General features: G+C 36.2%; 1 protein-coding gene across 2 annotated transcripts in view; it reads right to left on the bottom strand.

Moving 5' to 3' along the window:
• Positions 1-2,347: 2,347 nt before the first annotated feature.
• The window catches only part of CDC6 (cell division cycle 6), a 30,645-nt gene continuing 16,596 nt past the window's right edge, over positions 2,348-16,396 (bottom strand). For both annotated transcript variants that reach the window (XM_032237685.1, XM_032237684.1), the window contains exons 6-12: positions 15,582-15,688; positions 14,689-14,828; positions 14,224-14,324; positions 9,638-9,702; positions 6,614-6,855; positions 5,215-5,355; positions 2,348-4,030 (exon numbers count right to left, since the gene is read on the bottom strand). In XM_032237685.1, the coding sequence (XP_032093576.1) occupies positions 3,944-4,030; positions 5,215-5,355; positions 6,614-6,855; positions 9,638-9,702; positions 14,224-14,324; positions 14,689-14,828; positions 15,582-15,688 (883 nt within the window). In that variant the 3' untranslated portion in view covers positions 2,348-3,943. The remainder of the gene's footprint in view (positions 4,031-5,214; positions 5,356-6,613; positions 6,856-9,637; positions 9,703-14,223; positions 14,325-14,688; positions 14,829-15,581; positions 15,689-16,396) is intronic.

The following is a 16,396-nucleotide window of genomic DNA, read 5'->3' as shown; positions in this document are numbered from 1 at the left end:
TCTGGGTTTGTTTTGGAACTTTCTTTCCATAGCAAAGGTCACTTGGGAAAAAGAAGAGGGATGTGGCGGGAGGAGAGTACAAAGTTTGCTGCCACAAATTGGCGTTGGAAATCAATAAAGGAAAGCTGATGAAACCGTTCTGCGACCTATTTCCCAAGCAAGCAGGACGGATTTAAAAAAAAAAAACTTGGAGAGGCTTTTGCCCATCACTGAAATGCTGGTGCAGGTAAAATCACATGGTTTTTATAGGTCGCCCTGCAGTGTTATATATTACTTCCACCAGAAAATACAAAAATATATAGAAATGTAAACATAGGACCTTTTGGATTTCAGCCATCTCAAAGGTGATCCAAAGAATGGTTTGAAACAAAAGCACGGCCTAGGATTGTTATCCATTTCATAATTACAGTAAGTGCTGTATTTCTTCTAACGACTCCTTTGCCTGTAAGCAAAGTAGTTTTGAACATGATTTTATATTCTGTCTCTGTGGGATGCAATTTTCATGCCGGAAGCTTTTCCCTTTCTCCCTGTGTAGAAGAGGGAGCATATGTTCTAAAGTAGGGCATACAGCTTTGGAAAGTACTTGTATAAAAATAATTTATTTGTAAATCATACAATTAATGGAACACACTTTTATAATTTATACCATTTTATTATCAAAGAATTTCAGCCAGTTTAGCTAACCATGTAATTAAACATCATTGCTCCATTCCAACATTTTGCTGCTCAGTGTGCAAGCGGTGTAAGGAATTTTTACCATCAGTACATTTACCAACATCTTCCATACATACCAAATCATGTGGAAGGAATGGCTTAGCTCAATGTTTGAACCATATGTTCCTGAAAAGATTGGTGGATCTGACAAGAATGTATTTTCCACTGGTATTTCAGGAAATATGTTTCTGTCAGGTAAAGAATCTTCATCTTACAAGATCCAACAGCAAGAAAGGTTCCAAGAGAAAATGTGAAAATCTTGTACCAAACCTAGCCTGTTGTATAGATCTGAGTGAATCTGAAGACTGATAGATTAAAGGAACAATAAAGTTTAAGCAAAAACCAATAAGTATTTTGCTTAAAGGTGAAGATGAGTTCAGGATAATTGATTTAATTAAGAAATGGGGAGTTATCCATTGCTTTGTTTGATGATTAATTTTAGGGAATCCGCATGAAACCTAATACCTCTCTATACCTGGTAAGACTTAATATACAGCATTCCTGCACACTGAAATTAAACTCATGAGTTGAACAGATTCCCCTACTCCATTTTTGCTTCCCTTTGTTTACCACCTTTGCTGATGACATCAGCAAACTCAGAAGTCTGCATTCTAGTTTTAAGACATGTTGTTAGCCTCATCAAATTAAGACAGAGGCTTACAACAAATTGAAGTATGCAAATGGGCAACTCAAGGTCACATATGGCCTCATATCCTCTTTATGACCTTCAGAGTGAATGCCTTTGGGGGTGGGAGTTGTGTTTTTGAGTTGGGTGTTAATGTACAAAATAGGTTCTTTAAGCTTTGCAAAATCTGAAGACTCTCCAAAGCCAATAGTCTGATTTTTGGATCAAGGCTCTCAACCTGCCAGTCTTAACTAGTTCAGAATGACTCTTTAGCAGAATGTGTCTTTCAGCAAAAAACCCCCAACCCCTTTGTTTTAAATAATCAGAAACACTCACCACCTCCAGAGTTAAAATTATTATCAGTAGCAAAGTCCATGTGTCTTCTCCTCAGCAGTTACTAAATTTCCAATCACTTTTTTCATTTTTAGGTTTTAAATGCAATTATCTAACAGAACTCCCCACAACTCAAATTAATAAAGCCATCAACTTGAGAGCTGATTCTTATATTTTCTTAAAAATCAGACCAAATGAGAAGGATGATTTAAGAACTGCTATCTCAGAACAAATGAACAATAGATAAAAAAACCTCCCTGATGCACAAAATATTACCAGTGCATAAGACCTGAAATACTTACTGGAAGGAGGCATTTTCTTAGGTATAGACCAACATGCACATACACGCAAAACATGAAGACAATAGGTATACATGCTGTTGTAGTGAGTATTGAATCACTTTCAAGTTCCTAGCAGGAAGAAAAATATGATTTAAAATCCATCTGCCCATCTGCTTCCAATTCTTTCTAAAGTCTGCTTTCTATTAGCTGTGGCTGTTCTAGGCCATTAACTCTTTGAAAACTGGCTTATATGAGTATGCTTGATAATCTTAGAAGTCCAAAGACTAATTTTGGTTCTCCAAATCCTGTACACAATAGTGTATCAATTAGAATTTGAGTTCTCATAAGTTAACATTTTATTTCATGTTAGTAGGCTTCATCATTTTTCTATTGTTGGATATATTGCAATGGTTAACCACTCAGTTAGTGGCCAGGAGAGACAACCACAAAATCTCCCTTTGTTTTTATGGGGCTAGGCTGGTTTCTCTTAACACTGTCATGGATTTTTAACATCTGATGCCATTGTGGTTTACAGGAGTCGGCCATCAGGGATGCAGATGGGTCAAGTCATCCCATTCCACCAAAGCTGAACAAGGAGGCTATAAAATGTATATGCCAAAAAACCACATGTAATACATCTCTTGCTATGGCCACATGAGCAGCTTTGTGGAAAATTAGGCAGTATAAAAATTTAGGGGAGAGCACTAATTAAACTGAAAGCCCCCAGCTCTTTATTAATACTAGTATTCTCACTAAAATTTAACAATATTTGTTACAGAATTGCATATCCTGAAAATGATGTAGTGGGTAGTCTTCTAAACTCCAAGAGAACACTAGTGATAGCTGCTAAAATATGCATAATCTGGAACAAGCTAATGTTAGACATACAAATTTCAAGTATATTTAAAAGGGAGCATAGGACAAGCCCACAATTAATGGGATATGTAGACACACCCACCAAAGCAGAAAGCCATACAACTCTAATGAAAATTGCTAAACAGTGTAAATGAGTAACTACTGAACCAAGCATATATCTTAAACTTCACAATTGCAAAATTGACTTATTTTAATTTGTAAATTAAAGCAATAGCAAATAATTGCAACTGTTAAAAACTTCGGGTTGTACATATTTCAATAAATCAGAACAATTCTAAGTTAATCAGTGGAGAAAGGCACTGCAAGTGAGGTGTAAGTATAAATGGCTTTGCAGTTAAAACAAACCAATTCTGATCATTCACATATATGTATACAAACAAGTAGATTCCAATTCAGAAAATCCACACTGGGCTTAGTAAAAATTTTATTCATACAAATCAAACTATTCAATTAATTCAACTTTTCAAAATAAATGGCTCAAAAATAAAATCGACTCTTTGCTCCAGGTCTGAAACTAGTTTTGGTGCTAAGATTGTAGCCACAGTTCAGAAACATTAAGATGTTCAAGGGCCCTCAACAATGTGTGTGTGCCTGTGTGCTATGGCTAAGCCCCTTTGTAGCTCTCAAGAGGCTAAGCCTCAGTATGAATGACATCTAGTTCATTGAAGCAGTCCAACTTCAAAAGAACTCAAGCTACTACATTCTTATTTTCTATTGCAACATTAATGGCTGCATCTGCAAATGGGATCTCTTACTGACATCTTTCATCCTTTCTCATCTCTGCTATTAATCACGGAGACAAATATCACATTGGCAGTTCCATATTTGTAGAGGGAAGGGGCAGCAGAGAAAGGTTAACTGCGTTGTGGCTGGGAAAGAAGGGAAAATATTTCTGGTATTCAAAAATAAATCTCCAAATGAGAGTGATGCATAATCAAAAGGTAATTTTTTTTTAAAACCCTTGAAAATTGGGCAATTCATTGTTTAAAAATAATAAAGCCAATGGTCCAAATATTTTGCACGTTGCACCCCTATGTGTGTCTTGATGAAGTCGATTCCTAAGGTTAATAGACGTATGAGGCATTGTGTTGTACAAGGGAACAAAGCAACAGTTTTAAAGCCCCCCTGCCAAAATGCTTCCAACCAAGATTCCATCCTTGAGGGCATGTTCCAAATCCTTCTCTTCTATTTTCAGAAAAACCTGGTGGAAGAAAAACAAACATAAATCTGTTACTTTGACATTACTGAGTATCCATGATTGCCCACGTATAACAATATCAAGATTAAATTGTAGGTATTGGCAATTTCTAACTTTCCCTTTACTCTATATAGAAGAAAAAGTTCTGTATCAACTTGTTACTGAAACTTCCAACATATGTTGATTTCCAACTACTTTATACAACAAGAACAGAAATATTATGATTGTTACAAGAATCAACAATCTGCCATACAATTTCAACTGCCAGTTCCCATAGAATTAACATTGGAAGAATAGGGATACAATGAAGAGAATATTCTATCTAAATGCCTCAAATATCTGCATTTCCTTTTTCTCCAATTGTAAAAAATTAGATGTGTACAAACAGAAACAAGGATGTGGGAGAGACAGATTAATAATCAGTTCTTTCAGTTGTACAACTTCTCCATTATTCAAAATGCACAACATTTCAAATCAATTATCTCCTATAGCAGAATTCCAAGCATTAGCACTGCATTAATTGCCACAACATTGCACTTATTAGCTTTTTCAATGTAGAGTTTTAATTTGCATTCCAGAAAGTCATGGGACTTTGGAAAAATAGGAAAATTTCAAGGTGGACAGAGCACATTATGACAACCAATCAAATATATTGTGATATATCTGAACTTATGGCAGTTCTTCCAATATAGGTAAGAATGACTGGTGTTGCACATGCAGTTCCAACAGCTCTGGTGAGAAAGTAATTCAACTCTGTTCTCTCTTTATTTATTGTTTCTACAGTTCTGCAAAGAATAGATATGAACAGAAAAAGTTGTACCCTGAGGATGTTCCACAGAAACACAAGAAAGGAGAACTGGTAAACCTACCATGTCCATATAGCTAAAATATTTAAGATGGCTGCATCTAAAGAAAAAAATTCCCAGGCATAGCACACACCTTTCAGGCACTAAAGAACTCTAGATAGTACATTTTCCTAGGAAAGCCAAAACAAGAATCACTGGCCAATTTTTATCACTCTGTTATTTTCATTATTATAAGGAGTAAAAGCCAACCCCAACCTCTCAAAAGATTTCCTCTTAAAAGCAGTAGAGAATGGAAAATGTGTACATTAATCTTAAATCTTTCAGACTAGGAAGAATATGTGATTAATCTAAACTGCTCTCCCAGCCAATATGGGGAAATACCTTAGACAGCCGTGCTTCTTTAGCCTTTTTGAGTCCCACAATGCCCCTAGATTCCAAAAGAGCTGAGAGTGAGAGGCACTCCGATTGGTCAACAGGTCCTACTTTCTGTTTCTGACAAATTCTGCTGTAGGCTTCATGCAGCTAGAAATAGGGAAGGTTTAATGAGCTCTAATTATTATTGAATATAATGATAACATAGAGAGATTAGCATAAACGACAAAGCTCACTCATCCCAGCTTCATTTTATTCCATTATCATAGCTTTTGATGAAAATATGCTCTTCATAATCATAACCCAAAGTGCCTAGCCAAAGCACTTGCTAGCATAGTTCTATACTTGGTGTAGCTAGTATATTTTTACTACTTAAAGAAAAGAGTGGCCATGAAAAAAGATTTAGAAATCTTTAATAAGATACATTGCAAAACAAATTCAGAGTTTATGTGAAATCCCACTTAAGTGTAGTTTTACTAGAAATAATGGAGAAATAATTGCTCTGACAAGTTTCAGCAATTGTTCCTATGGAAGAAAAGAAGCACCCAGAATTTTGGAAGAATTTGGAATATAGGCAACTATATTGTTCTGCTACAAAAATTAGGAAGTATTGTATAGAACAAACTATTTTCTCCTCCACTTTTCAAATGCCATGAGAAGATAATAGGATGGGGGCATTAATAGGTGTTTTATATATATAGCACATGTCCTGTAGAGGTAGTTCTCAACTTACAACCTTGTTTAAAGTTACATTGGCACTGACTTACAACCGCTCTTCACGCTTAGACCTATTACAGAATCTGCAAGATCGTGTGACCAAAATTCAGGTCCTTGGCAGCTGACATGTATTTGCAACCGTTGCAGTATCCCAAAATCATATGATTGTGACTTGCAACCTTCCCAGCTAGCCTCCAACAAGCAAAGTCAATGGGGGGAAAACAGATTTGCTTAATGACCACATGATCCGCTTAACAACATGGCAAAAAAAAAAAAGATTGTAAAATCAGGCTTGACTCATAATTGCCTTGCTTAGCAACATAAATTCTGGTCGTAATTGTGTTTATAGGTTATGGGCTATCTACATTGAACATAATACTACATTTCATGCAATTATCTTTCATTCAGACCAAGGAAGATTGAAGACATTATTTCCTAAGTAAACAGAGATCTACTATCAATATCTTTTACAAGATAAGGTACAGGATACGAGGAGGCAGAGAGCACCAATCTTTTTATATCACTTTATTCTAGAACTTTCAGAACTCAAATTTTCCATAAAAACATTACACTATCCAGTGTAATATTAAGATTTTTCACCTTCATTTCTCACGAGATCCGAGTGAAGAAGAATGAAGCAGTACTAAATAAAAGCATTATAAGAAAGTAGCAATGAGAGATCAATACACACCTTTCCTAGGTTAATTTCTTTGGTATTCTGTTGCTTGGCTAAGAGCAGCAGAGAACAGACTAAAATCTTCTGTTGCAGGGGGAAGGAAGAAGCATCACCATAACTGTTACCAGTTGCCATCCGGTCACCATACACATCGGAGATCACTTGGGAGACGTGACACAGGCCCACTCGTTTGAGCCCTCCACAGACTGCAGCTGCTTTGGAATGAGATTTGATGGAGGTCACAGGGCTGGAATCAGCTGGTCAGAAAGTAAAAGTATAACAGTGGAAAACCCATTATTCATATATAAAAACTACAACTCAACCCATGTCATTCTTGAAATACACATATCCCATATACATGCATTTTGTTTGCTTTCTATCTCATTTAAAAAAAAAAATCAACAAGCCATATTTGGGATTCCCAGACAGTGTCCAACTAAAGATCTAGACCTGCCTAGTTTTACCCGCATTGTTGCATTGTGTGGTTTCAGACAATGCGTTAGTCAAACATACAATGTTTTACACTCTAATTTTGACCAACACATACCACGAAGAACTGTGCTAAACATACTTCATCCAATATTCTATGCCATACTTTGCCTCAATCAAGTGCAATCAAGAAAGTCACAATTACTCCCAACTGTTAGTATTGATGATATGGCATCTTAATTCAAGAGCTAGTAAATAAACAGGCATCAATGGAAAACATTAAGAATCCAATTATCCTTGAATCTATTTGATCCTTTTAAAGTATCTAAAGAGATGTCACATCTAATGGCAGCAATTTCTATGATTTATCTCTTGGCTGCATTATTATTGGTCCCGAATCTCTTCACATTTTGTATCTCTGAAAAATCCCAAATCCCAATGCTGTGCTCTATCAGGTTTCCTCCTATCCCCTTTAACTGTAAGCTAAGCAGCATAAGATGCTGTTTTTCTTCATTTGAGAGTAGCTCTAGCAAGTAAACATTTCAATTGCCTCCTTTCCTAGCTTCAACTTTGCCTTTTTTGAGGTTTAGTGAGACAACCAGTACCACATTATTCTAAGTAAAATTTCACTCCAGTTCTAAATGAAAGCATTAGCTTCACTTTTGATTTTCTTCTTAATAAATCCTAATATTTGCTGTTTTCCATAGTAGCTACACATCAAGCTGCCATTTGCACCAATTGCAAGATGCCTTTCCTGCTCAGTCAAGTTGTATACCCAAATTGTTACAAGTGTTTCAGCAGGATCCCTCAGCAACATTAAGATGTGTGTACATCATGTGCTGATTGGTAAATTCTGGTAGCTGAAATCCACATCTGAACATAAGCTTCTGAAGTATTGGTCTAAGGTTCAAGATGGGTCAATACAAACCTCTATACACCACCTCCACTTCACGTACTCCTTAAGACACACAAATTTTTAGCTTGCACGTAGCTGCTTTGGAAAAGGCATGCCTGTAGCTATTTCATACTTAGTTTTCTGCTGCTCCTTATATTTAGGATCATATATGGAAGAGAGGGAACATGTCCAGCTTCTTCTACAGGGCCACTTTTGTATTGGGGGGGAGCAGAAAATAAATTTGTGTCAGCCAACTTTACTATCATTTCCATTCCCCCAGCACCTAAACTTACTTTCTGGAAGAAATGCTACCAATCAAGATCAGGAAAACACTTAAGGAAACCTAGTACTATACAATAGCAGAGTTGGAAGGACCTTGGAGGTCTTCTAGTCCAACCTCCTGCCTAGGCAGGAAACCCTATACTATTTCAGACAAATAGCTATCTAACGTCTTCTTAAAGACTTCCAGTGTTGAGGCATTCACAACTTCTGGAGGCAAGCTGTTCCACTGATTAATTGCTCTAACTGTCAGGAAATTTCTCCTCAGTTCTAAATTGCTTCTCTCCTTGATTAGTTTCCACCCATTGCTTCTTGTTTTACACTTAGGTGCCTTGGAGAATAGACTCCCTCTTCTTTGTGGCAACCCCTGAAATATTGGAACACTGCTATCATGTCTCCCCTAGTCCTTCTTTACATTAAACTAGACATACCTACTTCCTGCAACCGTTCTTTGTTTTAGTCTCCAGTGCCCTAATCATCTTTGTTGCTCTTCTCTGCACTCTTTCTAGAGTCTCCACATCTTTTCTACATCATGGTGACCAAAACTGAATGCAGTATTCCAAATGTGGCCTTATCGAGGCATTATAAAGTCGTATAAAGACTTCATGTGATCTTGATTCTATCCCTCTGTTTATGCAGCCTAGAACTGTGCTGGCTTTTTTGACAGCTGCTGCACACTGCTGGCTCATATTTAAATGGTTGTCCACTAAGACTCCAAGATCCCTTTCACAGTTACTACTATTGAGCAAGGTACCACCTATACTGCACCTATGCATTTCATTATTATTTTTTGCCTAAATGTAGAACCTTACTCTTTTCACCATTGAATTTAATTTTATTAGATAATGCTCAATGTTCAAGTTTGTTAAGATCCTTCTGCATCTTAAGCCTATCTTTTGGAGTGTTGGCTATTCCTGCCAGCCTGGTGTTATCTGCAAATTTGATGAGTTCCCCATTTATTCCCTCATCCAAATCATTGATGAAGATGTTGAAGAGTACTGGGCCTAAAACAGAGCCTTGGGGTACTCCACTGCATACTTCCCTTCATGTAGATGCAGTTCCATTGAGGACTACACGTTGAGTGCGGTTGGTCAGCCAGTTACGAATCCATCTGGTGGGGATGCTGTCCAAGCCACATTCTTCTACTTTATCTAGTAGTAGGTTATGGTCTACCTTATCAAATGCCTTACTGAAGTCCAAGTAAACTATATTGACGGCATTTCTCTGGTCCATTAATTTTGTCACTTTGTCAAAGAATGCAATAAGATTAGTCTGGCATGATCTGTTTTTGACAAAGCCATGTTGGCTTTTGGCTATTACTTCGTTTACTTCTAGGTGTTCGCTAATTCGTTGCTTATCTTTTCCAGAATCTTTCTTCTACTTTGCATAAAAGTATATGATCTGCATAAAGTAGAGAATGAGAAAAATCTACTTACAGGCAGGCATTTGTTTAAGTATTGCTTGGGTCCTCACATCTGACTCCACAATTTCAATGGCCCTCCTAAAGATGAAGATAGTATTTTAGATTGTGGTATTAGAACTTTACCCTCAATGGAGGGCATGTGCCACTCCAGATTTTTCTCACATAGTCGATGTGGTATCTACATCACCACTTTAGCACATATGAAGCATTCTGCCAAGATTCAGAAATCACTCCCAGCTGTTTCAGCTTAAGTACAAAACAGATCTGTTAATGACCAGTTGTATTATTTACATTCCTTTAGCTGCCTCCTTAGAGTAGGGCACACAGGGAAGTTATCTGTTATTTCTTCTTGCTATTAGATCATAGCATCCCTTACCTTCCAGTCTTAATTGGGATCTAACAAAGCTCAGAAGAAAAAACTTCCAACCCCAAAGCCAATTAGCACAAAAAGCTATCCCCCTTATCTGGAGTATTTATTTATTTTAATTAGGAAAGTGTAAACTCAATTTCTATTATCTAAAAAAATGGGGATTTTACACAAATGTGCAAATAGCTTATCAAATGCAACACAAAAAGGGAGTCATGGAGTCCATCACCAGAATTAATTAAGCTCAACAACAGAAAAGCTTCCTGTGATGACATTTCATACACCAAGTCATTGTATTGTGATGCCACTGACATGACTATAAGTGTTAGAGATTTTCTTTTTCCTTTCTTTATAAATCTTTATTGCTTTCTCAAATGGCTATACCATCTGCAAAGTGCCATTTTTTGTGTGGACTGCTTTTAGCCAAGTTGCACCAATAGTAGATTAAAGAAAAAGAACAGAACAAGGCCTGATAGACTCAAAGGGATCTAAGTATTTTTTTTTAAAGGAACCTTCTAGAAGCTTACTATTTTGGCATCATTTTGGACAGAAGACTGACCTTCATCTAAAGCAATAGTGATGGCATGTCTCAGGCTTCTAGTTTATGTTTACATTATTCATTTATTTGCTGCCTATCTCACCTTGAAATAACTCTAAGCAGCTTACAACATTAAACATTTTAGAATAGAGTGCTAAACTGGTTTTGCTTCCCAATTTTGGGGATTCTAGAGGTAAAATAAATGCTTTGCATCAGACTGCTTCAAAAGCCCTTATATATAAAAAAGAGGATATTGGCCCACTTTTCAAGGATAGCACTCAAAACAGCTCTGCAAAGCTGTCTTCTGATTCAATAGAGTAATCCATCTAGTTCACTGGTCAATTAGATGATACCGAAAAGCTCCAGGGACACAAAGGTGCAAGGTAATGTCCCATTGTTGCTGTTGCCCTACTCATTGACCAGAACTCTTTGTAGAAGATAGACTTACTATAATTTTAGACATAAACAGGATTTACCATTGGTTTAATAAAAGTGTTTAATATATTGTATTATTTTATATATATATTTTAACCTGTCCGTCCTGTAAAGGGGAGAAAAAGAAATACTTTTCCAATCTATATGTCATTTTTGAAATCTGTAATGTCAATTTTCTTGATTTTCCTTAACAACAGAAATCTATCTGAAGCATGCATTAGGAGGCGTTTTTGATTTTCAGTACAGACAATCATCTCCATCTTCTATCTGGATTTAGTTTCATATGGAAGCAACACTTTGTGAACAAGGAGTTTGGTACAGGGGGGTTCCACGGGGAAATCTAAAAAGTCAAGTTAATAACTGCAATTACACAATCAAAATCCCACCCCTTCTTATGGCGCATAAAGATGGTCCTGGAGCCATCATCTTAATTTTTTAACCACCAAGACTGCCCAGATGCCTGAAGTCAATCATTTTTCACTTCAAGGAAATAGTTTTAACAGATAATTATTTAACGTTGAAAGATGATTCCTCTCTAACAAACTTTTTTATTTTAGCTACACTTCTTTAAGTAAACGAATCTATTAAATAAATTGAACTGTCTACTTTTGTGATTATCATGAAAGCTTGGCAAAACATTTGGCAAGTGTGAAATATATTGAGATTCTACTTCAAGAGCAAGTGAGTTAAACAAAATAGTTGATTTGGTTGCCTCCAATCCTGTGATTTGAAGAAAGTCTTCAATCATTAAGAGACTTTTTAACAGCAAACTATTCGATTCTTCATTTTTAAGAATTTCTTCTCACCTACTTCCTTTCTGTATATATTTCTACATAATTCCACTCCTCTTTCCTATTATAATTCCCATTTGAAAAGTGTAATAACAAAATTAAAAGCAACAGAAGAAATATAACAATTATTGCCATGACACAGCCCACTTTAGTTAATTCATAAATTCATTTTGGGCTTGTCCCACCAGCTGAAAGTCCAATAAAATGCTATGGCATTTATTATTGGTACAAGAAATCTACACCAGCCTAGCCTTCTCGCAGTGAATGTTATTCTACTTATACCACTTCCTGATCTTGCCTTTTCACCCCAATACTCTAAAGCAGCTCTCAAGTCACAAGGGAGAAACTGTGCAAGCATGCTATAATGAAAGAAGATCTAGTATAGCATGCATGGCCCATTAATGGGATTTCATTACTATCTTGCATGTTAATGAGATGAATGCTCTATTTGTTATATTGGAAGCAGTGCCAGAGGCAAATTTTGACCCTCTGTGCTAACCTATGTCTAATCTGGGCAGCACATGGGTGGATGGAATCGGGACTTAATCTATGTATAAGCTGACATCTACTCATAGCTAAACCAAAGCTTATGTTTCAGATCCAAAAGTTGGTTGGCAATTTTAGAACAAAAGTTATTTTGAACCAGGTATGTTTAAAGGCACAAAATAATCTCATTAATTAATATGTTTAATAAAATTAAGTATTTTTTCCTAACAATGTACAATCATATAGCTAAATAAAACAAATGAAATGGTGGTGACCGAACAAATGCCAAAAATAAAACATAACGCCCTCAATTAAAAAAGCAAATTAAGCAGACAACGTATCCTTCTCTCAACTAGAAAGAACATGTAAAGCTTTAGAATACATTCTTCAATGTACCAAGATTGCTCTGAAAGCATTCATTTAACTCAAGTGCCTATCAGGCAGATGAGCTTCAACTGTCCTTCAATGAATTGGTATCATATAAACTTTAATTGTATTTCTACTTCTTCTAAAGACTGCTTTAGGACCAATTAACTTTTAATACTGATTTTGCATTAGTATTATTACTATTATCATCATTTCTTCCTCTAGATCCTATGTGTAAACTATTTTATGTTTATTGCTGTAGTTTTTAACTAAGAGAAATAAAATATAATCCAGTTAAAGAAAAATTCCTACAAGAATCTTCTACATGAAAACGATGCATCAGGAAATTAAATTATAAAGGTCTTGTAGATTAAAATCTCCTCAAGGATTATAAAGGTAGATATCTAATGGAGTTCAAAATGATTTGCATAGCTCAGAGGCTAGCAAAAGAAAAGAAGGGGCAGGATCAATAATGAAACATATGAAAGAGAAACATAGCAATATTTATTTGCCTAGCATATTTCAACAATTTTTTTCAGGATGAAAACACAAGCTGTAGGATACGGCACCAGACACCAGACCACTTTACATTTTGACTCTTACTGTTAGAGGTCAAGAGGACATTTTACCTATAAAGATAAAGGGATAACAGCAGGCCAATGATATTCCAGCAGTTTGCCTTACTCAAGACAGTCATCTATTCTCCTGGCCCTCTTGGAAGGGCACCATAGCACATATTCTTTGCTTCTGTTCTTTTCCCATAATCTGGATTAATCTGCATGTGGCTTTTGCTTATTAGGTTAACATATAATATGCTTTCTGTTCTTTTCAAATGCTATAAATATCTAAATCCTAATGCAAAGATCTTGGAATTCTCTCCAAGTGACAGCTAGCTTTTTTTCTTTGCCTGTGTGAAATCTCTATTGTTGTTCTATGCTGTAATATTGCCACTAAAATCCACATTGCCCCTACCCTAATGACCTAGAATTATTTAGATCTTCAAAGTTATTGAAGATTTAGTTCTTCTCCTGGACCTAGAGATAAGTTGATGGTCAAGCCCTTTCAGGAGACCTATAATTTTTAAAAATTGTAATGCTCTTACTTTTTTAACTGTAGGCCAACCAGAATCATTTGGACCAATTTCTAAACTGACTGATATAAGTAAATGCATACGTTACTAAAGCAAGTCTATGTGCTCTACATTTGAGTAAACATAAAAGGGGACACCATGCAAATGTCTAACTGAGACCAAGGAAGATGGAAGACAACTCTAATAAACTCTCTTGTGTGGGAAAAGATAACATTTCCAAGCACCATAAAGATGTCTGCTTGAGAGCTGTTAATGAGAGCTTTTTGCAATCTAAATGTAATTAACCAATCTATAATCGCTGCAGGAGGACCAATTTCTCTCACCCTTCATAGGTAATGGGCTGTAAACATTTCCAGACATTAGCACAGCCAGGAGGCACCACCCTCCCCTATCACCACAAAGACAGGAGGGTTCTGTCTCCCCTCCCTCCTTCTCAGGCAAGGAGACCAAACACCATAATGAAGCTTTAAATCACGTTCCACATCTAGTAATTAGCTTAGAATTTAGTTCACTATATATTTGTCACCTGCAGATGTCCAGTGCTTTGCGGGCATCCCCAGAGAAGGCAGAGACTTTTCTAGCACAGAACTGGATAGCAGCATTGTCCAACACCTGCTCCCCTGACACCTAAAGGAATAAAGAAGAGAAAACATGGTAACAAAAATAATGGTGCCCTACATTTTTGGAGAAAAAAAAAAGACATGATCTCGGCAATTCTTATACTTAGTTCAAAACCTCTCATTCTGCTCAAATTAATATCCTTAATCATTTAACTTCCTATCTTACATTTTGCCATTAGGGATTAGCCCAACAAATTAACTAATTTGTTCTTAGTTGCACAGAAACTGAAGGAGCTCCTAAAGCAGTGGATGCTGAGAAATTCAAATTCAAAACAGTTCTCCAAATGAAATCGAAGATAAATGTAGCCTATTCCTTCTATAAGTTGCTTAGGGCCAAGGCAGTTAATTTTTGAATCAGGCCGAGATATTACCTTCTTCAAGCGTTCCTGGAGAATAGAAGCCAGCTGATCTTTGCTGTATGGGGGAAAGTTTAGTAGCTGTGGTTTGCACAAAGGTCGGGTCTGCAGGCGAGGCAGGATGCGATCGGTGAGATCCAGAGCATTAGCTATACCTATCAAACAACAAACCTCATTTATATACGGCAAACAAACATTCCATCTTATCCATAGTTTCTCTAAGAATTGAATTAATCTTTCTTTTAAAACCTTGGGGCAACTATACTTTTACAGTATTTAATAAATTTAAATTTAATAAATCTAATCTACAGTACTTATCTTGTATCTGACATTGTGAACTATGTACAACTCACCTCTAATGCCATCTTTACTGGTTCTAAGTAAATGTACAAGTAAGTTCAGAAGGAAAGTATTTCATATTTTCTGAGCACCCCACTTTGTGCTTGTTATTTTGCACAATGAAAAGTTTGTTAAATTTAGCCTTGGATGGATGGTCCTACATGCTGCTTAGAGGACTGGCCTAGTTACTTCTGATTTCCCTTAGAATGTTATATATCTTTCAGATAAGCAATTAATTAAAGATTCTTCTACTTAGCAGATCAGTGGAAATGCACAACTCTAAACGAGAGAGAATATAATCAAAGATCCACATTCTCTGAAAATCTTCTGCTTCTAACTTAAATATACTTCTTTCTTTTCCTTCTGATAGTTGAGAAGGAAGGTGGCAAGAGCACATCTAGGTAACAGTCAACATGGATAAGTAGCAGATGAAAGGCGTTGAAATCAATAGTGGACAAAATTAGACTTGGAAAATACCCAGCACCCAGATAGGTATTTTCTTGCAAAAGTATATTAACACTCTTCCTCTTAAACTATCAAGCTAAAACTTTAACATCTCTGATACTCACCAATGAGAACGAGCCGAGAGTTGGGAAGGGAAGGCCATTCAAATACGGTATAGAGAACATCTTGTCCCTTACTATCCAACTGGTCCATCTCATCTAATACAACCAAACTGCAGGGATGAAAAAACATCAAGACTGAATACTACCTTCCCGGAGAAAAGAATATGCAAATATAACACATAAGTAGAGAATAAAACATTCAATTTTTTTTTAAACAAAATATACTTTAGCTGCAGGCAGTTCCTTTAGACAATGAGTGAACTGAAATGATATAACGCTTAGAAGATTCCCAAATACCAGAACATGGAATAAAATGTGCTTTTTAAAAAAAAAGCACATACCGGTAGCTTAGTATGTAAGCCCATGGATGCATAAATATTCTAGGGAAACTCCACTAGATCATAAAATGTTGCTGCTTAATATCAATTAAAATATATTGTACTCTTAGACTTCATTCTGGATAAAGAAACTGAGTTGTCATTTAAATAAAATATGGTTATATAAGGGCAGAGGAATTGGCTAATTACATTCACTAGGCTTTCAGGGATAATAAAATACAATATTAAGTGGGAAGAAAGGTGCAGTTGTGGTAGATTATCATAAATCCATTCTATAGTATTGAAATGCTGTCTGGCCAACAGGTTAAATATCGTGAACCCTCTGATTCACTAGCTTCTTGCCTGAATTGTTATAGTCTGCCTCAAAAGTCATCACTCTAAGTTCCTTGTTTTGGGGAAAATTCGAACTAAGGTAATACCATCTGATATAATTCAAGAATTCATTGTTTTCAAGCAAAAAATCGTCTTGTATTAGTTCAT

The sequence above is a fragment of the Thamnophis elegans genome, chromosome Z (genome assembly GCF_009769535.1).
Source record: "Thamnophis elegans isolate rThaEle1 chromosome Z, rThaEle1.pri, whole genome shotgun sequence".
NCBI classification, from domain to species: domain Eukaryota; kingdom Metazoa; phylum Chordata; class Lepidosauria; order Squamata; family Colubridae; genus Thamnophis; species Thamnophis elegans.
Note: the sequence above shows the minus strand (reverse complement) of the source record. Positions and strands in the feature narration are given on the sequence as shown.